The following is a 21195-nucleotide window of genomic DNA, read 5'->3' as shown; positions in this document are numbered from 1 at the left end:
ACCAGCTTCGAACGAAAGACCTGAAATACAGTTGAGTGAGACCTAGTGGGCTCATACACTCACTCATTCAGTGCATGCATCAATACACTCCGTATCACAAACACGGCCATTGTGGTTTCTGAACCATGGCCTCTGTAGTGTACAGCGAGGTACGGAGAGTGTAGAGGTGGCAGGCAGAGCTAAGCAGACAGGCAAAACCTCCCTATGTGTGTGCCGTCTCTAGGAAGGGAGGAAGCTGGCATTGAGAGATGGATGGTGTGGGATTTTGAGGACCTGGGCAAGGAATAGACACGGTGTTGTTGAGTCCACAATTATGTCCCCTCCCCCAAAGAGCGAAATGCAAAGAGAGAAGATAAAGATCATACAGGGAGACCCAAGCCTCCCTGAATGTCTCCTGCTGTGGGCTAAAGTCCCTTGGCGAGGTCCAAACTTCAAAAGTGGCCTCGGCCTGGAATTTTTCCACAGGAAAAGTCAGCAGTAAATATTGACACCAGAATCAATCATCTCTACTGAGGTTCCAGATTGCTCCAGCCAGCCAGGCAGCTAGGTCGCAAGTGACAAGGATAAGACAGCGGCCCTCGGAAAGAGTTCTTATCCTGAAGCCGGTAGAGAGGCCATCTCCCTGGCTCTGGGTCGCAGTCCTCAGGATGGAGCAGGCAATGTTGAAGACACTGGTTATGTTGGTGCTGGGCATGCAGTACTGGTGTGCCTCAGGTAAAGGACACATGCCACTGCGCTGGCCACATGCTCTAGGGAATCACAGCCTTCCCGGTGCCTCATCTCCTCTCACTGTGGCCTGTGTGCTTGCTGTCCAGGTTTCCCGGTGTACGACTACGACCCTTCCTCTCTGCAGGAAGCTCTCAGTGCCTCTGTAGCAAAGGTGAACTCGCAGTCCTTGAGTCCTTACCTGTTTCGGGCGACCCGGAGCTCCTTGAAGAGAGTAAGTGAATAGAGACACCTCCTGAGCCTTTTTAATTTTTTTTCTTTCTTTCTTTTTTTTTTTTTTTTTTTTACCACCCCTGTTTTATCTTCCCTTAACCACCCCTGTCTGGTCTTCACTTACTTTGTTGAGTAGATTAATTTTATTTTTCTGTTTACAAAGGTCACAGCCCGTCCTCTCCCATGCTGACTTTTTGGACTGAGAAGAGATTTCATTACATTTTTTTTTCTGTCCCGAGGCTCTCAAAGCTTCTTGGGACATCTGATTCTTCCCCCTGTGTTTTCCCTCTGACCTTGGCTTCTCTCTGTGTGTGTCCTGGTTTGGGGTAAAGATCCCAGAAGTCCTCGTGATGCTGTTTGATTGGGAGGTGCTGCCTAGTGAGAAAGAACCTCTCTTCCCACGCAGCATCGGGCTCTCGGTGTTTATAGGAAACAAACGCTGGCTTCTGAGTCAAAGAAACCCTCCTGCTTTCCTGGACTTTATGGTGCTGTTCACCTAAAGAACTCGGGAAAGCGACATTATCTTGGGCTTGCCGAGACTCACTGTGGCAATCGTGAGGGGGATGGAGCAGGGTCACAGAGAAGCCTTTCTCCTTCCTGCTCCCTGAGAAGTCTCGCTGTCTTCTTATTGGCTTCACGGGGCTCACAGGAAGGTAGGGACAGAAATGAGAAAGAAATAGAACAGATAAGCTCATGGGGGCAAGAGTGGAGCCATGTGGTCAGGTGGCCAGCAGCCACTACCTCCACACAGAGGCTACATGGCCACCCCTACTGGCCACTCCCTTCTCCACCCTATTCTAGGCCACCATCTCTTACACTCCGCTGCTCCTCTGCTCCTCGGGAGCATACAGACCTCACTTTCCCAGCTTGCCTGCACGTGGAACATGTCCCTTTGGTCCCCTTTTAATTCTTCCCGCAATCAGGCTAGAGGGCTAGAGTCCCAGAATCTTCTATTCTGCTTCCCTTCAGATTACAAACACTGTCTTTATGCTAATCGTCTCTCCTCTCATTTGACTGCAAGTGGCCAAAAGAAGCCCTCTGCACTTTACTGCCATGATGTTCCTTCTGTCAGATATCTTTGTTCCCTGGTGGGGTTGTAAGGAGTGGCAGTGACAAAAAACTGGGTTTTCCTTTTCCCAAATGCAAAGCAAATCCATCGCTTCGGTTGCTTTTGCTAGCTGGGTAACTGGTTGTGAAGGTGTAGGCTGAACTATAGCGAGGCACCAGCCACACCCAGTCTGTCTGGTTCATGCTGACTGTCAACTTGACTGTCAAGGTTCATGCTGAACACTGGTGGGGAGGCCTTGGAGGTGGGTGTAGGCAGCTGCTAGCTAACAGCCAAGCTGCTTCTGGAAGAAAGCCATATCAGAGTGAAGCTGCCTTTTCCTCCCACCCTGTTTTGCTAGCACCCAGGCCACATTCCATTGGTACCGAATGCAGTCTTCATAGAATGTTGAACCTACAGCTTCTTGCCAAACTTGCAGACCAACAGTTTAAATCCATTTGCAATTTAGCTATTGCTCACTGCAGAGCAAAACAGCTTATTAAATAGAGGGCACAGGGACAGATCCAGAGAGCAGGAACCTGGGACACTGTGGACAGGTAACCAGTGAGACATGGCCGACACAGCATAATCTGACATGTGGCCATCTTGGTATAGTCATGGGGGCCTGACCTCAGGCACATGTAACTGAAGATAAGCCACTTACAGATGACCCACATGATCCTAGCAGATGCTTACTGTCTCTGTGTTGCCTCCCTTCCCCCATGCACCTATGCCTGGCTATTCCTGATCTGCCATCACTCTTCCCCATCATTTGAGTCTATTGTTCAAGCTGCAGTCTCCATCCAGGGTCTTTCCTTGAGCTCTGTATTCCACAATGTCACAGGAGACACACAACTGCAAGCCCATGGGACAGAGATGACCTTTACGCTGCGTCCCAGTATTCTGTTCCTCCCCTGTGTGAGACAGACTCCCTCACTACTTGGGACGGTCTTTTGTCTCTGCAACCCCTTACAACCCCACCAGGGAACGAAGATATCTGACAGAAGGAACAGCATGGCAGTAAAGTGCGGAGGGCTTCTTTTGGCCACTTGCAGTCAAATGAGAGAAGAGATGATTAACATAAAGACAGTGTTTGTAATCTGAAGGGAAGCAGAATAGAAGATTCTGGGTCTCTAGCCCTCTAGCCTGATTGCGGGAAGAATTAAAAAGTGAGTCTGAGAGTGAATGCTAAGGGTTTGGTCAGTGGCTGTAGGTGACAGAAATTACTGTGGGTGGAACGAAGTGTGGGTTGGCACTTCATTCTGTAATGGTGAATTACACCACAACAGACAAGACCATGATTTGTCGGAGATTTCCCATCTCTCCAACATTGCAGTAAATGGCTCTCCCTCCTCACACTGCTCTAACAACACGGGCCGGATGTTGTCCTGAGACGCTGGGCTCTGCTTTTTCCTCATACAATAAGCCCTCATCCTCTGGGTCTCTGTTTACATTTTTCCCACTGAGTCTTTTAGGCTACTTCCTCCCTTCTCTCCCATTACCTCATGCTCACTGTCAGTCTTCAGCATGAACTACCCGAGTGAACTTTAATTTTCTTACAAGCATTCATAGGGAAGTACCCACTTTGGAATCACAGCTTCCTGATATCTTTTCTGCTGTCTCAGGTGCCCAGCGCACAGGGAAGGGCTTGGTATAGCACAACATCCCCTGTCCTCAGACCACCCGGGTTTTTTTTTTTTTTTTTTTTCAGGATGTTTGAAAGGTTTCCTAGGAGATGGCCTGTGTCTCATTTTCTTATTTTAGGAACTGGTAGACATGTATGGTGCCTTCATTTAGAAAATGTCATCACTAGTTTAGGAGTTACAAGTAATATTCTGTGCCTAGGTGAGCTCACAAGTACAAACTCAGTACCAAGAAGGAATTGTCAGCGTAAATCTTTAAAAGCAACATTGGCATTGGTGTGAAAGCAAATGTTCTGTTCGGCCTTCCTGCTTCCTTCCTCTCTCCCTTCTATTGACTGTTAGTTTGTGACAAGATCTCTCTCTATAGGCCAGGTTGGCCTCAAGCTAGGAACCTCCCGGCTCAGCCTTCTGAGTACTGGGATTGGAGGTGTGCCCACGACACTCAGCTTCTTTGGTTCCACAGTGTCCAGAGTTGCACGGCTTTTCTCTATGGGCTGCAGTCTGAGTGCATGCCACTGCACAGATGCCAACACGACACATAGCTTTGCCAGTGAGTAGGTGACCCTGTCTATGGTTTCTCTTTGGGCAGGGAAAAAAAATCATATCTACTACCATGAAGCTCAGAAACGTGTCTAATGAAAATCCATGCTTTGCTTTTGTGAAGGTCAACGTCTTGGATGAAGACACACTGGTCATGAACTTAGAGTTCAGTGTTCAGGAAACGACATGCCTGAGAGATTCTGGTGATTCCTCCACCTGTGCCTTCCAAAGGGGCTACTCTGTGGTAAGTGACCCAGAAAGAAATGCAAAGGAGAATGTCCCTACTTTCATGACCATGAGCAGATCAGGAGTCACCAAAGGAACTTGGCCATTGCCTGTCTGCCACTTGGGCACACACTGGATCACCACAACATTGCTTAGCTCTGGGACTGAGGGAGTGAGATCTTGAGCTGTGGAATCTGCAGTCTTCAGTGATATTGGTCAGCTCTTTAACCCTTACAGCACCAGTGTTCCATTCTTTAAATTCCAGACAAAAGTTCCAGTGGGTAGTATATCAGTCTTGTGAGGTTGGATGGTTTGTTTGTATGAGGCACAGTAAGTGCAAAGAGATTGAGAGCAAAGAAAAACCCAAACACATATAAAACTCTCTTGGACATGAGTGTGAACTGTGAGTCTAGTGTTAATCTTGGCATGCAATCCAGGATTAAGTGTTGCCCACAGTATCTCCCTTCTCCATTCAGGTCACATGATATGTCAGCTGTTGTGTGACGGAACTCTCTCTGATTAGAATGAAACCCTCAGTATGTTTTCAGCAAATGAATGGTTTTCTGAGGTCCCATTACAGAGGGAATAATTTTGTTATTTCTCTCATGAAATTTCAACAAGATTCTGTTTTGCAGAGAATGTCACATGCACATACTTCTAACCAAATCTTAGGGCCAAATAATTTATCCATACATATGTGTATGTGCATGTGTGTGCATATGTGTATGTACACACACACACACATACACATACATATGTATGTATATATAGGTATATGTATGTATATGCTATATAGTCAAATATATGGCATCTTTACCACTTGTTTCTGTTAAAGCAAAAATGGATTCCAGACAGCCCTTTGAACTCACAAGGAAAGGCAGACTTTTCTTGGGGACTGGAATTAAGCTCATGGAGATACTCACACATACCCTTTTGTTGTTGTTGTTTAGTTCTAAAGAGTGTTCACTTTGAAAAGCTGAACCACCTTTGTGAATCTCTTCCTTCCACCTTGTTTTGCAAGCCCTGCAGTTTATTGTCCAGAGGTGAACTTCTCCCACAGGGGGCTGAAGAAGCAACTCATGACTCTGTCTTTTCTAGCCAACAGCTGCTTGCAGGAGCACTGTGCAGATGTCCAAGGGACAGGTGAAGGATGTGTGGGCTCACTGCCGCTGGGCGTCCACATCCGAGTCCAACAGCAGTGAGGAGGTATGACGGGGAACTGTCTCCTTTCAGCTGCATCTGGGGGTGGTCTGTGAAAGCTGAGCTGTTTGATAACAGTTGAACACCTTTCAGACACCAATAGACAGAATTCTGCTCACACAGCTGGACTCCCCCCCAACAGCTACTGGCTCATTTTCTAGCATCTTTACATCTTTCCCCTGCCTCTCCCCGTCCCCTCCTCAACCCCTGCAAACACACAACACAGCAACAGAGCTCTCACATCAATCGGAATAAGAAATAGTTCATTTTGGAGCTAACTCTGAGTGACCGTGGCCCGAGAGCATAGATTCTGATTATACCACATGCTGTGCCCCAGAAGTGATAGTTTGCTATTAATTTCATGTTTTCATGGGAACAAAACAATTAAAGTGTAAAAAAAAAATCAAGGCATTTTCAAATATGTTTGCAGAAATTTCATGTAGGTGGGAAACAACAAAGGAGGAATCTGCTATAGGCCATAGAGACGTCTGAGGTTGTTCTTAGCTTTGGGGTTGTTGGGAGCTAGGGATTTGTACATTCCCAATGCATCTGACTTGGTAGCCACGGGATGTTCAGTTATACATAGGGGTGGGCAGTAAAGGACTATCAGGGGCTAAGATACGCCTGGTAAGTTGGTCCAAGACTGAGGCTTTGTAGCTTTCCACAGTCACCATACTTTAACCAGTGTGTCAGAGTTCTGGTCAGGATTAACTAGTGCTGCGGTTCTCAACCTTTGGGGCATGACCCCTGTCACAAGGGCCACATAAGACCATCAGAAAACATAAATATTTATGTTATGATTCATAACAATAACAAAATTATAGTTATGAAGTGGCAACAAAAATAATTTTATGGTTGGGGGTCACTACACCATGGAGAACTGTATTAAAGGGTTGTAGCATTAGGGAGGTTGAGAACCACTGCTCTAGGAGAACAGGACTAAAAGAATCTCTGTCTGTCTGTCTGTCTGTCTGTCTGTCTGCCCTGTTTTTCTATCTTTTTTCTCTCCCTCCCTTCCCTTAATCCTCTCATCCTCCCCCCCTCTCTTTGTGTGTGTGTGTGTCTTTCCTTCTCTGAGATTTGGGACTTGATTTCAGAGCATCGGTTACCAAATTTCAAAGTCAGTAGCTCAGTGGAGAGTATGGGGAAGTCTTTGTTAGACCACTGTTCAAAACGATTTGTTAGATCTGCACTCTAGGTCAGGATCCTTGACCTTCATTTATCCTCCCTGATCTGTAACTTCTTCATCTGTTAAATGCTGAACAATGAAGATACTCACTATTAACAGAATTTTTAGGGCAAAGGCCTGGGCTCCAGTTCCACCAGACTATGTAAGCAACCCACTCTAATAAGCCAGCTAAAGAAATAGTGAAAAGCAGAAGGAGATTTATTTAATGGGGCCACACTGGGAAGAGCAATAGACAAAAGGGTCTAGAGACCACGCCTCCACCCCAAGTCCATCTTTTGAGTCTAGACACGGGTCTTAGATTTAAAGAAAAAATTGGGGCAGGAGGTTAGAGGTATGCACTACTAAACAATTCTTATAATTCTTATCCTTGAGTCCCCCATCATTATTTCAGCCCCAATCTGTCCTACATTCTAGTTAATAAATTGATAATCTATTAATCACTGTCTTTGCCCAAAGGAACCAACCTAGTTCCTACACAGGATGACTTCTGTTCCAGAATAATTGCCCTAAGGAGTCTGGGTGGGCTGGGGATCCTGCAACGTTTTGATCCTCTTGGAATCAAAAGTGACCTCAGGTTTAGGATATTGATACATCTTTGAGTTTTCAGCCTTAAAGGAGAATGAGCAAGGTCAGATAACTGGGGTGATTGGCATGCTAATCTATAGTGCAAGCAAGTGACAGACGGGAGAAGAGGCCTTAGACTCAGTCTTTCTTCTTGCTTTATAGGCCCAAATGAAGCTTGAATAGATGTGAAGTATCAGCTCCACAAGTGACAGATGGGAAAAGGGGCCTTAGAGTCAGTCTTTCATCTTGCTTTTAGTTACCTTATAGGCCCAAATGAGGCTTGGATGGATGTGAAGTATCAGCTCCAGGGTCTGATGTATAACAGATGCTGAGTCAGTAGCAGAAGTCTTTTTGCCCCTGATTGCTTTAGAGCTATGTATTAGTTACCTTATTGATTGCTGAGACAAAAACAACTTAAGGGGGGAGTCATTTAGGCTCACAATTTGAAAGCACAGTTCATCATGGCAGCAAGGACAGCTTTAGTGTGGCAGCAGGAGCATGTGGTGCTGGTCACACAGTGTGTGAAATCAAGAAGGAGGGGGTGTGTGTTTTAGTTGGCTTTTTCCTTTTTCTTTTTTTATTCAGCCTAGGACCCCAGACCATGGGACCATACCACTTGCATTTAGAGCAGGTCTTCTCTTACTTAAACCTCTTCATAGACTCCCCAGGAAGTGTGTCTCCTAGGTAATTCCTAATTCCATTAACAACCAACATTGACCATGACAAAGTGGTCTGCAATATTACTATGAAATCAATGCTCTTCATCTGTGACTTGGTGTCACCTTTCTTCCTCGACTGCTTTCCATACTAGCCCTCATCTCCTACGGCTGAGGAATATTCATTTTCATTCTTCTCATTTATAGTTGATACCAGGTAGGTGCTCAGTAAATACTCGTTAAGAGAACACAAGAAAACTGGGGGGAAATGGTCTAAAACACAGCACAAAGGACCCTTCTAGATTCCGATGGTGGGGTTAGCATCACAGTTACGTCATTTGCTCATTTATAGTGGGGTGAGGTTTTTGACAGGTGTTTACATCTTTTCCAGTGTTGTGCAGCTGTATAGAATAACGATTTCCATGTCTTCTATTCTTTCATTCAATTTTCCAAGAGAGAACTCTATTATGAACATTATACTAAAAGTGTGTAAAACTCAAACATCGAGGATTGCACCTGAGCATTAGTGCTGTCTATGGAGCTGGCACACCCACCCCTTGGCTGTTTCATCATGAAGTGTATTTTAGAATTAGAAAAGTCATGAGACCAATGACCAGAGACCTCAGGGTCACATGGGGATATCTTGCCAGTGCAGAGAAGAGAAACATTGTTGACTGATCTCAGTCACACTGCCAATGTCCGCGGGCCAACCTCCCAGGCAATTTCTAAGCTTTCCTAGGAGCTGTAGTTTAATTTTTTTTTTCTTTTTATGATGCTAAATACCAAGGGTCCCTTTACTGGACTGTCTGAGTTAAACTCTCTGACATACCTGTGACATATGGTCCAGCTAATTCAGAAATGATGAGGACAAGAGGAGGCTAAGGTTATGTGCCTCTCCTACAGAGTCATTTTACTATTTATTTTTTACATATATTTTCTATGTACACTGTGATTATTATTATTTGTGTGGTGCTAGGGATGAGATGCAAGGTAATTTTGTTACTGCTGATTTTCTGGTTTATATAGGGGCTATTAGGGAACCTATGAGTTTGGGGCCAACCACACTCAGTTCTATTTGATGCTAGGGATTGGACACAGAGTTTCGTGTCTCCTGGCCAAGTGTCCTACTTGTCCTATATACTTACCAAGCTATGTTCCAGCCCCAGCTTCTTCCTATTGTGAAGCAAAACTATAGACTTACATCCTTGATAGTTAGGAGGCAACAGGAATATTGATCTCTAGCTGAAGCTAGAGAAATCTTTGGCCATTAAGGTCATGTGCCTCTCCTATAGATACTATCTAACTTTTATTTTTACATATATTTTCTATATATACCATGATTATTATTTTTGTGTGGTGCTGGGGATGGGATACAGGGCTTCCTAAACAAACTATGTGCTCTGCCTCTGAACTTAGCCCCTTTCCCTTAGCCCCTAACGTATTTTTTTCTTTCATTTTTAAGCAATGCCACTAAGCTACAATTCCCATGCCATACAACCTGCCTTGTACACATGTACAGTGCATAGGGTTGGGTTATATTTGTATGATGATGGTCAAGGTGCTACCAGTATCCACATTCAGAACCCATTCATCATACGGAAAGGAGGCTCCTAAGATGAATCCTTCCCTAGACTACATTCTCCCACCCCTAACAAATACAGATCTGCTCCACGGTGTCTTCCATCCTGGTCACGTCACATAAATAGCCCCATATAACATATGCCCACTTGTGACTAGCTTATGTCACTTAGCTGGATGTTTTGCAGGCTCATGCAATGTTTGTGTGTAATATGGAAAAGGGTGTGAAGGTGCTTCATTCCCTTTTATTGTGAAATAACTTTCCATTTTGTGGATATACTATATGTGGTTTATCTGTACACTAGCTGGTCAACATATGAGATGCTTATACATATTGGCTATTATCAATGGCTCTCCCTCTTTCTCTAGTTCTCTCTCTCCTCCTCCTCCTCCTCCTCCTCCTCCTCCTCCTCCTCCTCCTCCTCCTCCTTCTTCTTCTTCTTCCTCCTCCTTCTCCTCCTCCTCCTCCTCCTTCTCCTCCTCCTCCTCCTCCTCCTTCTTTTATTTTTTCTTGAGACAGGATCTTGCTAATATAGTCTAGGATGACCTTAGTGTATAGCCCAAGTTGGCCTTGAATCATGTTATTTTCTGCCCCCTCCCTTCTCTCACCTTCCTTCCTTTCTTCTTCTTTCCTTGCTTGTTTGCTTCTGTCCCTTCTTTTCTCTGTGGGGAAGGAAAGTCTTCATTTTACAGCCCAGGCTTGTCTTGAACTCACCACTGCCCTATCTCTATCACTAGACTGCTCCGATTCTGGCATGTACCACTACACCTGTTTTCCATGTGTTGTCATTCTTTTAGATTATTTTAATTAATCAATTTGTTTATTTATATAAATTGGTATTTTGTCTGCACGTATGTCTGTGCACAACATGTGTACCTGGTGCCTGAGGAAGCCAGATTGTAGTTCCAGATGGTTTTAAGATGCCATGAAGATGCTGGGAATTGAACTTAGGTCCTCTGGAGGAGAAGCAGTGCTCTTAACCACTGTGCTTTCTTGAATATACATATTAGATACCATTGAGAGTTATCCTTATTTCTCTGAATGCATTATATATCTGAGCCCTCGCGTTTACAGCTTTCTCTTTCATCCTGATGCTTAAACTTCTTTAGATGATTTTTGGGGACATGGCGAGATCCCACAGACGAAGAAATGATTATCTACTTGGTAAGTTGATCTCTGTTACCTTAATATTATTTGGTTTTCCTTCATACAACTTGTTTAACACAGTTCTCTGGGAATCACTCAAAGCAAGATATGCCTAGTTTTTCTACAGATAACCTTTGAACAATTAAAGTCATTACAGAAAAGCAAATACCTGGCTTTACTTTTACCCTTGTCTTATCTCACTGGGTAGTGATGCAACCATTTGGTGACATATTTCTACAGAGTTCTACATATAAGATCACATTCAATGGTCTCACATGTCTGCAAATCAGGAGGGTCAAAGTCAGTTTCCCCATTCTAGTCTATCTCTATTGCTGGGATAGAACACCATGACTAAACGTAGCATGAGAGGAAAGGGCTTGTTTGGCTTATGGATCTCATCCTCAGTATGTCATGAAGGAACTCAAGGCAGGAACCTGGAGGCAGGAACTGAAGTGGTGGCCATGGAGGAGTGCTGCTTACTGGCTTGCTCTCTAGTGCTTGCTCAGCCTCCTTTCTAAGGCAACCCAGGACCACCTGCCCAAGGGTAGCAGCACCCACAGTTGTCTGAGCCCTCTCACATCAATCATCAATTGAGAAAATGTCCCACAGACTTGTTTAGGGATATTTAGTCAGCCAAGGTTCTCTCTTCTCAGATGACTTATGTCAAGTTGACAAAATCAAAAACAAACAAACAAAAAATCAGCTTGCGTGTTAAGAGAGCCTCATACTTAAACATGCTTGTCTAATGCACTATCCAAGTTGCAGTGTCTAGTGTGTGGCTATGGGCCTAATCAGGGTAGACTCAGTGGTCTCCAGTCATGTGACTTGCACTCACATCACAGTCTCTCATGGTGTCTCTGTTGGGTGATAAAAGAATCTTCATTTCCCCTCCCTGTAGAATGTTTAACTGTAAACACCATCCATGGGCTACCATTTAGAAACCATTTTTAAAAATATTTCTGATGAGTTTTCATATTGTCGTTAATGTCAGCAAAACTCTCTGCTATCCTATGCTGCTCCTCTGTTTAAGGAGGATATCCAGAGCATCAGTTCTACAATTGTGGGTCCTTCTGAAGTGGGTGGAGGGGTCTGGCCTGATGATTATTAATGTGTTACAGGTTTTCTTTCTGATGAATCCAAAAGTGAACAATTCCATGACCGGTCGCTTGGTAAGTGGTCTGTTTCCTTCTGTAAGATGCCACTAGAAACTTTGCTGAGCAGCAGGGTCCACACTGAAGCCATTGTACAGGGGACAGACCCTGGATTGGAAACCATCTCAACAAACAAGAATGTTAATGCATACACTTGCTTGGAGGCCCTTGTTCATGGAAGTTACCAGAAATCAAATGTTAAGTCAGCCTAGGAAGTCACCACTTGGCATTTCTTCTTGTCCCACCTAGGGCATTTTTTGGGCAACTTTCCCTCTGACTATCTCCCTCCTTTACCAGAATTGACCAGACTTCTCAGTAAATGGATGAGACTGGGACTTTAGTCCCTTCTCTGTATGGTCAGTTTCCTTATTCTGTCTCCTGAGTGGTTCTGCACACCCTGTTTTCTCCACTTTTACCTAGAAGAGTTGAGTATTGAAAACACTTGGTATAAATTGGCAAATACAGAGTATATACACACACTCACTGCCCACCAAAGCTTCCTTCTTTGGCCCTCACTTCCAGGCTGTGGTTGCACTGTCTTCTCCCTGACTCCTTGCGGGCTTCTGTAAGGTATTTCTCTTTATTTCTAAAGATGCAATGCCCCTAACATCTCTGCAGACAGGCAAGGGAAAAGTCAGTTTTCCCCTTAAGAAGGCCCTGTACTTGCACACATTCACTCCCCCAGCATTGTCTGAGTCATAGGGTCCAGTGTGTGGCGATGTGCCCCTGGAATAGTCAGGACTCGATCCCATCTATGTAGTCAGGGTGGCCCCTGTTGTCCCCAGCCATGTGACTAGGACAGAGATCAAACTTTGACCTATCTTTTACACCTGTGCATTCTCTACTTTGCTTTCCGGCATTGTGAAATCCACCCTGTGTCCAGAGCCCTGCCGTAATAATGACACAGATACTCACACATTAGAGAGTTCTGGGTCTCAACTTCATGCTCCAGTTGATCCTGTGTGCCAGGAATTAAACCTGAAACTTAAGTTTTTAACCCTGCCCCCCCACACACACACACACAAGGCCTGTCTCTTTGGGAGAACACACAGCTAGCATAGCCATCACTGGGGCTGGCATGTTCTTTGGGACAATTCTTTCAGAACTGTCTTCAGAAATCACGACCTAGTTCTTGAATGTCTGTCACAGTAGCAACTGTTATATCTTGGGTTTTGATTCTGGAAATGTTCAAAAACAGGAATTAAATCAACAGTTTGGATTGATAACCTACATGGGGGCTTTACTCCCAATTGCTACGCCTCAACACATTCCCCCAAATCTGCATCTTCGTCAGCAAACTGTGACTATCTAGTAGTTTCTGGTGTAAAGAACACAGGAGCAGGTGAGCTGGGTAGCTCTGTACCACCGTATGAAGTGGTGGAAAGGCTGTCAATTGGTGCTTTCAGCTGATGTTGACTGGGGCCAGAGGACTGGTATTCAAGCTCCTGGCTTGGTTGTTGGAAGGGTTCAGATCCCCATGGGCTTTGTATTGAAAATTAGTTTTTTACTACATGGGTATCTTGACAGGGATGTGTGAGTGTCCTTAAAACATGTCAGATTTCCCCAGTGATGAGGGACAGGAAGAGAGAGACAGCGACTCAGAGACAGAAAGAGACAGAGACAAAGGGACTCAGAGTCAAAAAAAGACAGAGACATAGTTAGAAATAAACACACACAAGCACACGGGGGGGGGGGGGAGGTGCACATGGAGAGACAGAAAGAGACAGACAAGGAAAAAACCACGCACAGAAACGGAAAGAGACAGAGACATAGTTAAAAGGAGAGAGGAAGGGAGAGAGAATACAGTTTTGATGTAAATTCATGTGATTAGCCCTCTTGGGTGTGTCAGAAGGCATCTCTAAGCCACCACTTAACCACACTGGGGACTTGGAGCATCATTAATGCAGATGTACAGCTGTCTCTGAGATGCCTCTGAACATGATGATTTAATTTAGTTCCACAAATGTGTGTGACAAGCATGGGGCAGTTTCCACAGATGCCTGAAAGAGAAACGTGACAGTTTCTGCCCTCTAGGGCTTGCAGTTGAGAGTGTGACATGGGCTGTGGAGTGAGAAGTCAGCTCTGGGTGCCGCTGTGACTCGAGAGGGCCAGAGGCTTGTTGGGGAAGACAGGAGACGGTGCCTTGGGTGTCCTGTGGGCAGTGAGGGCTCAGGTTGTGTTTGGCTTGGTCTCATCAATTTATGCCTGACAGAGTCTGCTTCTCCCTTCCATCTTTAGAGACCATGAGGAGGGGACATCCTCCTGCCCATAGAAGGTTCCTGAATCTCCATCGCAGAGCAAGAATAAATTCTGGCTTTGAGTGACATCCTGCAGGTAAGGGACTATTTAGAAGCAAAAGGGACTTAGAGCAAGTCCCATGGCATCCTTCCCAGGCTCTTCAATACCCACTCCATCTCCCTATTGGGAAGAGCCTATTGGGGGAGCCTCCTGTCTCCCCCAGGCACTGTGCATACGTCTTGTGGTCACCCACCTTTCCCCTATGCCATCTGCTGGTACTGATAGGACCAAGTTTCTCCACTTTCCAAACCACCCTGCTTTTCCCAGTCTCTCTACCCCAATGCTGCCCTCCCTCCATTCTTCCCAGGAGGTTCCATAACATTTTTCATGGAATCTTCTTTGACTTTTCTTTCTTTGTCATTTAAATACTGGTGGCCAATTATATTCCCTCAGTCCAGTTCTTTCTCCCCTCTATCGATTACTCTGTCATCGCTTCCTCTTCCTTGAGCATCACTGTCATTGATGTGTAGCCTATCTTCAAATGGGTCACACTGCCTCAAGATCTGGGTCCTTATGCCAACTGCCTGCTAGGGTCATTGGCTGTGGCTCGACTGTGAGATCTGGAAGTTCTGCTACCTTCCTTTCTTGGTTGATACCATTGCTACAACCTCATTTTCTCGACTTACAGATCTGGAGAGCGTCAATGAACCTTCTGTTTTCTTCCTTGTCTCCTGGCATCTGTGGGGTGCAGGATTGTTTGTTGTATTGACAGATTTATCTAATATCAGCCAGCCATTTCCTTCCCTAGTTACTAATGAACTGGATGCGTTCTGGCCTCTTGGCCTCACCTCACACTGCCTGCCTTGTCTGCTTGTCCTTGTTTATCCTGGAAAGATGAGGAGACCTTGATCCTCCACTGGTGCCCTCTGATGTTGACTTGACTTGTGGGCTAAATCAGAGCTGTGCAAAATCCAGACCCTGAGCAAAACAGAATAATGGATTGTACACTCTTCCCCCAGTACTTCTGGGGGATGGTAGACTGAGCTCTGATCCACTAAGCTGTCACCCAGTAAGGCGGAGTCTCACCACTATACACATTCTCGGGCACCAGGGAAGAGAGAAAGCAGAATAAGTATTCTGAAAACTCCAAAGAGGCTCCATGAAGGAGACAGTTAAGAAGAAACTTAACATACAGTTGCAGGAGCTCAGCAGTTAAAATGACTTGATGCTCTTTCAGAGGACCTGAGTTTGACTGCCAGAACCCACATGGTAGATCACAACCATGGGTAACTTCAGTTCCAGGAGATCTAGCACCCTCTTCTGACCTCTGTGAGCGCCAGGCACACATATGGTACACATACATGCAGACACTCATAAATAGAATAAATAAATCTTAAAAATTTTAAAATTATATTTAAAATGCAATTACAAGTGTGGATTCAGGGCATCGATGTTTGCAGCATACACACAAATTACCAATAAAGCCTCAGCATTCACGCACTTTACATTTTTAAAGAAAACACATATTTATTTTATGTGTATGAGTGTTTGTCTATGTGTATATATGGGTGACCTGTGTATGCCTGGGGCCCTCACATGCTAGGAACTGAACCTTGGTTTTCTGAAAAAGTAGCAAGTGATCTGAACCGCTGAGCCATGTTTACAGCTCTCTGTACACTTTATAGTGTAAACAACACTACATGCTTTCAGACACGATCTGAACGCCCCAGGATAGCTCACAGTGACCGTACTGCTTCAACTCTGTGCACACCTCTAGCTTTGTCTGTCCCATACCCAGCCCTCCCCTGAGCTCCCATGATGCCCAGGTTCAGTTCCCAGCACTTGAATGGTAATTTATAGCCATCTGTAACTCCAGTTCCAGGGGATTCAATACCCTCTTCTGGCCTCCAAGCATACCAGACACACACATGTTATACATACACACATGCAATCAAACACTCACAGGCTTGTTGAGAATGGGATCCAGGGAGCTTCCTGATACCTTCGTTCAAGGGCCCTGCATTCAGCCCCTGACGCAGGGCACACCCGTGCTTAGTGCATTTCTTTTGAGCTGGGATCTTTCACTTTGGGTTTTTGAGAGACGTTTCCCTGAAAGGCAGCTAAGCATGGTATAATTAATTTTAACAACTTACAATTTGAAAGAAGTCAGATGACATTTTACTAAAATGGAGAGAAAAAAATCCACTGTGGATAAAAGATGCAAGTGGCAGATCTTCTTTTTGATCTAAAAATAAAAACCAACTTCTTGCTGAGATCAAGAAATTCGCCATTTTGAAGAAAGAAACTCGTTGTATTCTTTACATACAGGCAAAAACTCGCCCTTTGCCCTGTACAGCATCTGGTTAGGGGAGGGGTTTGAGAACAGAATTTTCAGCAGATGAGCGTGCTTTGATTATTAATGATATGATTCCATCAAGTGTGCATGCATGTATGTGTTGCAATAGAGTGGGATCATCTAACATCTGCAGAGAAACGAATCACCCAAAACACATGTCTTCAAAAGCAGCACAGACTAGAGGCCAAGAGCAGCAGTCTCGGCCTGTTCATCGATTGTCGCTAGTGTCCCAGTAATATCTCTGGCCTCGTGTGACCTTTAGCAGGGCAGGTTTTGAAACAGCCCACCATGCTGCCTAGAGTCATAAAACAAAGCCAGTAATGGCCACACTGTGATTCTATTGAGGAGGCATCCCCAGTGTGTGCTGAGCTCAGCTGGTCTCTTTCTAAACCTGCACCACTGCCTCTGACAGGCATCCAGCCCTGAGAGGCTATGTGGGATCTTTTTTGTTTGTTTAGTTGGTTTTTATTTGTTTATTTTTCTTCCCAACGGACCACGAACTCTTTGCAGATGCCTTACCTGGCTATCCTTATTGTTCTAGTTTGATGACTAGTGAAGAAATCCCGAATGTCTATTTAAAATTGCTTATAAAAGTATCCCCATTAATTTCGTTAAATAATTAGGATAGGATGAGTAGATGGTTGACCACTAGTGAGACTGTTACTTTAAAAATGTGAATCACATTTTCTCCATTTTATCATGAGCCTGCCTTACTCCCTGGAGTATAATAGAAACTGAGCAAGTGTGTCTATAATCAAATAGATACTGTTCTAGTCTTCTCTAAGGTTGCCAGGAATGATCCAGTACTAAAGAGTAAAATGGAGTACTTAGTGAAAGAGCCAAGATGGTTTTAGTGGGATTCGAAGATACGTAGTTTGGAAAACCAGTACCCAATTTCCATGTTAGAAAGTATCTGCTTAAGATCCTTCACTTTTTTAATCTCTGTAGCCAGAACAGTTCTGTCTTGGCAACTGTGGAGTGGACGGAAGAATCTGAGCTGGGAGGTTTTTCTTTACACCGCCCTGTGGCTGGCATCGGGATTGTCAGCTTGTGCCTAAGAGCAGTGCCGGGGCAGGTCTGATGGTGGTTTTGGTCCATAAGCCAATGACAAAAAGATTCAGTGCCAAGATTTTTCCACATATTCCTTCAGCCACTGTTGATCAAATGTCCTCTCTGCACCCAGGGAGACCATGAATCACAAGTATGCTTGTTGCCTTCGCACCCACTGCCTTATCACATCACATTGTATTGTACCGTACCATATTATATCATAGCATACCATAGCATATTATATCATACCATACCGTATTATACCATATCATACCATATCATATTATACCATATCATACCATACCAAGTTATATCATTCTATACCATACCATATCATATAGTACTATGTCATACCATACCACATCACATCATATCACACTACATCATATCATATATCATATCATATCTTCTGTTTCTTAGAGAAGGAGGAAAGGAGGTCAGAGAGGCCCTGCTCTTAGAGGTGGTGTTAGGATTTGGACTTCTTTTCTTATGCCTGCTTCCTACACCTGTTTTCTTCTTGTGATACATCTCCACATGAAACTTCAATGTCTGAGATACATTTGTCATGTGCTGAGTGGCACTATATACTTGCTACGTAGCTGCAACTCTGCCAGCGTGAGCTGTGTACTTACCACCACCAACCAGGTGGGGGCACTGTTCCCTAATACCTGAGGCACCTTGGCCTCTGGGAAGTGATTTCATTGTTCAGGTTTCAGACTCACTAGTGAGAATTTCTTGTTATGATCTCCAAAACCTGCTCACCCACAGAAGAAGACAGACTCCACAAAGGGGGGGGGGGAGGGAAACCCACTGGGGCCCCAGAGGCAAAAACCTGGCCACTCTCCACTCTCCACTTTCTCCTGGCTTTCATTCCTGTCTGCTCTGCATCTCTCACCATTAATGGCTCTACCAGGTACCGTGAGTTCCCATGATTTGCAGTGGTTATGCTTTGATGTGCTTGCCTGGCCAGGGTCGATCCGATCCATCCCTCCAGGTTGAACTCTCAGTTTAGTAAGCAACAGCATGTCACTAACTTCCGTTGACTATTCCACTCCAAGCTTAAACCAAAGTTCTTCCTTGGAGACCCACCCGTCTCCCTCATGGCTGTGACTAGCATGCCAGAGACATCAGTTCAGGCCTCCTTCTTCCTTGCCCCTCTCCATGTTCTTGGCTTCTCTTCCTTTATAGCTGAATGTATCCCAAATCTTCCTGACAGTTTTTCTTGTTGCCCTTGAAGGCTCAGGCATGGAGTCCCCTTAACATAAGTTCTGAAGAGCTTTACTAGCCCGAAGGGTGCAGTCTGAGCTCCTGAGGACTATGGCATATGGGCAGTGCTCCCACTAGTGTAATCCCTGCCTGCACCCTTTATGGACATCCTGCCTTCCTCCGCCTCCTGCCTCATGTGGATGTCTCACACAGTGTGCAATCCTCTCTAGACCCTGGTTCTCACCTTCGTCCCCAGGTCCTGTCCATTCACCTGAGTGCACCTCACACACTGCACTGCCGTCTTCAGGAGCTCATTTCCTCATGTCTCTCTACTCGGGCATCTGGAAATTCATTTACCTGCTGTACTAGGGCGACATCCATCTTCTCCACTGGTTTATGACTTTAAATATTTGGGGATGTCAATATTGTGTCTTTTTTCATCTTTACAATTCTCGATAAATGTTCCCTGCAGTCTTGCTTACTGCACAAATTAACTGATGGATGGATGAGTGGATAGATTTTTGAACATTTAGTCTCCAGCCCTATCTCCTCAGATTGTCACAGCCTCTGGCCAGGCACTGCTTTGATTGGCCCCTCTGTCTCCCATTCACAGACTGATGCCTAGCTACAGCCTCTGCAAGGAGTTTCTCTGGTCTTCCCTGTTTTGAGACGTGAGCTCCCTTTCTGAGGCTGTGTCTCTGGCCCCTGATCAGGCTGCCTCATCTTCCTGTGGTGTCTCTCATCCTGTCCTTGGTCCATGCAGGCTGCTATGTGTAGCTGTTCAAATCTCCTGTAGCATTTAGATCACTTTCTGAACAGTGCCCAGAAATTCCAGGCTGGCCCTTCAGCACAGGGTTGCTAATGCACATTGTGGTGGTCTAGCCTGCCCTTCCTCCTCAGAATGCTGATGCATACTGTGGTGATCTAACCTGCCCCTCCTTCTCTCTTGACTAGATTCCATGAAAGAAAAAGAAGCAGAAGCTGAAATGAAGAAGGACATGGAGAATCATGTCTTTTTCCTTTTGATAAGCTCCACTGTGCAATAAAGGTCTTCCCCTTCGAGTATGGCTCTCTCATTGTCTGGTTTGGAATAGAGTATCACTAAGTATCCAACTTCAGATGAGGAACTGATGTCATGAGGAGGATGCTAGGGATGGAGGCTCACGGAGTAACTATGTTTCAAGGGTTTCCAGCCAATGTACAATAGATATTAACATCTCGTTAAAAGCAAGCAGGCTCAAGAAGCCTGTTGTCTTTCTTTTTAAGTCATCATGGTGACTTTTAGGGCAGCAACACTATCCCATATGATACAGACAAGGTGGTACATAATGCCATTTGCTCCTTAAACCCCAGAGAATGGATGAGACTGCACACACGCATGCAGTGGGATGTAACTGACCACACAGAAGCCTGGGTCATCAGGTGGAGCAAACGCTGACACAATAGTGCAAACTGCTAATAACAGAGAAAGACCTTTGGTGGAAGAAGAGGTTACTTTGTATTTTGTGTCCTGTGTTTTTGTACACGTAGAACTGCTCCAAGGATAAAATTTAGTGGACTAGGGAGACAGCTCAGTGGATGAGATTGATCAATGCCCATAGGAACCTGAGTTTGAATCCCTAGATCCTATCTATTTAAAAAAAAAAAAAAAAAGGCTAGGTATGGCCACACATGCTTTTAGAGCTTTGGGTTCAGTGAGAGATGCTGTCTCAAGGAAATAAGGCAGAGAGTGAGGGAACAGGACACCTGGCATCTTCCTCTGCCTTCTGCATGCACATGATTTTTAACTAATAAAAAGTGGTCCAGTGGCTAAAGAGTAAGATGCATTGCAAACAACCGCTGTCCCTACAGGAGTACCCCACACTACTGCTTTCCTTTGAATTTCTTAGTCTAATAAGTCAGCTACAGAATGAAAAATCCTTCAAAGTAGGCATTGCCAAGTGACCCCTCCCCCCCAAGGGAATAGGGTTCAACCCCAAATCTGCCTTTTTGGGACACCATTTGTGGTTTGGTGTGAGTTATCTGTGTGTGTGTGTGTGTGTGTGTGTGTGTGTGTGTGAGAGAGAGAGAGAGAGAGAGAGAGAGAGAGAGAGAGACAGAGAGACAGAGAGACAGAGATAGAGACAGAGACAAAGAGACAGAGAGACAGAGAGAGAAAGAGAGCATGCACGTTTGCGTGTGCGTGTGCGTGTGCCTGTGTGTGTGTGTGTGTGTGTAAAATCATGAGATGGCATCCATTCTACCATTACGAGTTTGGCGTGCTGGCACAGTAGTGCTTGCTGGTGATCCGTAAGAAGCTGAAACAGGAGAATTATGAGTTTGAGACCAGCTTAGGCTTTGTGGTGAGACCTAGTCTCAAAGATGGAGTTGCTTGTGCCAGCCTTCTGAAAACAACTAAAAGTCGAGACATTATAAAGAGATGGCTCTTATTACAGCTACCTGGCACAAACTGAATGTGCTTTGGTCTT

At 45.0% G+C, this 21195-nt stretch overlaps 1 protein-coding gene across 2 annotated transcripts; it reads left to right on the top strand.

Moving 5' to 3' along the window:
• Positions 1-505: 505 nt before the first annotated feature.
• Spp2 (secreted phosphoprotein 2) lies at positions 506-19789 on the top strand. Of its 2 annotated transcripts, XM_076914832.1 has the most exons (9): positions 506-714; positions 816-940; positions 4292-4411; positions 5491-5598; positions 10690-10744; positions 11845-11895; positions 13076-13219; positions 14116-14211; positions 19682-19789. In XM_076914832.1, exons 1-8 carry the CDS (start codon positions 648-650, stop codon positions 14199-14201), a joined length of 756 nt encoding a protein of 251 aa, XP_076770947.1. In that variant the 5' UTR covers positions 506-647; the 3' UTR covers positions 14202-14211; positions 19682-19789. The 2 variants fall into 2 exon arrangements, with proteins under 2 accessions (XP_076770947.1, XP_034377559.1); XM_034521668.2 differs by lacking the exon at positions 13076-13219 and having other exon boundaries at positions 507-714.
• The last annotated feature ends 1406 nt before the right edge of the window (positions 19790-21195 follow it).

The sequence above is a fragment of the Arvicanthis niloticus genome, chromosome 17 (genome assembly GCF_011762505.2).
Source record: "Arvicanthis niloticus isolate mArvNil1 chromosome 17, mArvNil1.pat.X, whole genome shotgun sequence".
Classification (NCBI taxonomy): Eukaryota; Metazoa; Chordata; class Mammalia; order Rodentia; family Muridae; genus Arvicanthis; species Arvicanthis niloticus.
Note: the sequence above shows the minus strand (reverse complement) of the source record. Positions and strands in the feature narration are given on the sequence as shown.

Excerpts from the sequence above, each read along its gene's own strand:
- Spp2 (XM_076914832.1), top strand. The coding sequence starts at position 648 with ATGGAGCAGGCAATGTTGAAGACACTGGTTATGTTGGTGCTGGGCATG. Across the intron at positions 715-815 it reads GCAGTACTGGTGTGCCTCAG|GTTTCCCGGTGTACGACTAC; the intron begins GTAAAGGACACA and ends CTTGCTGTCCAG. Across the intron at positions 5,599-10,689 it reads AGTCCAACAGCAGTGAGGAG|ATGATTTTTGGGGACATGGC; the intron begins GTATGACGGGGA and ends AAACTTCTTTAG.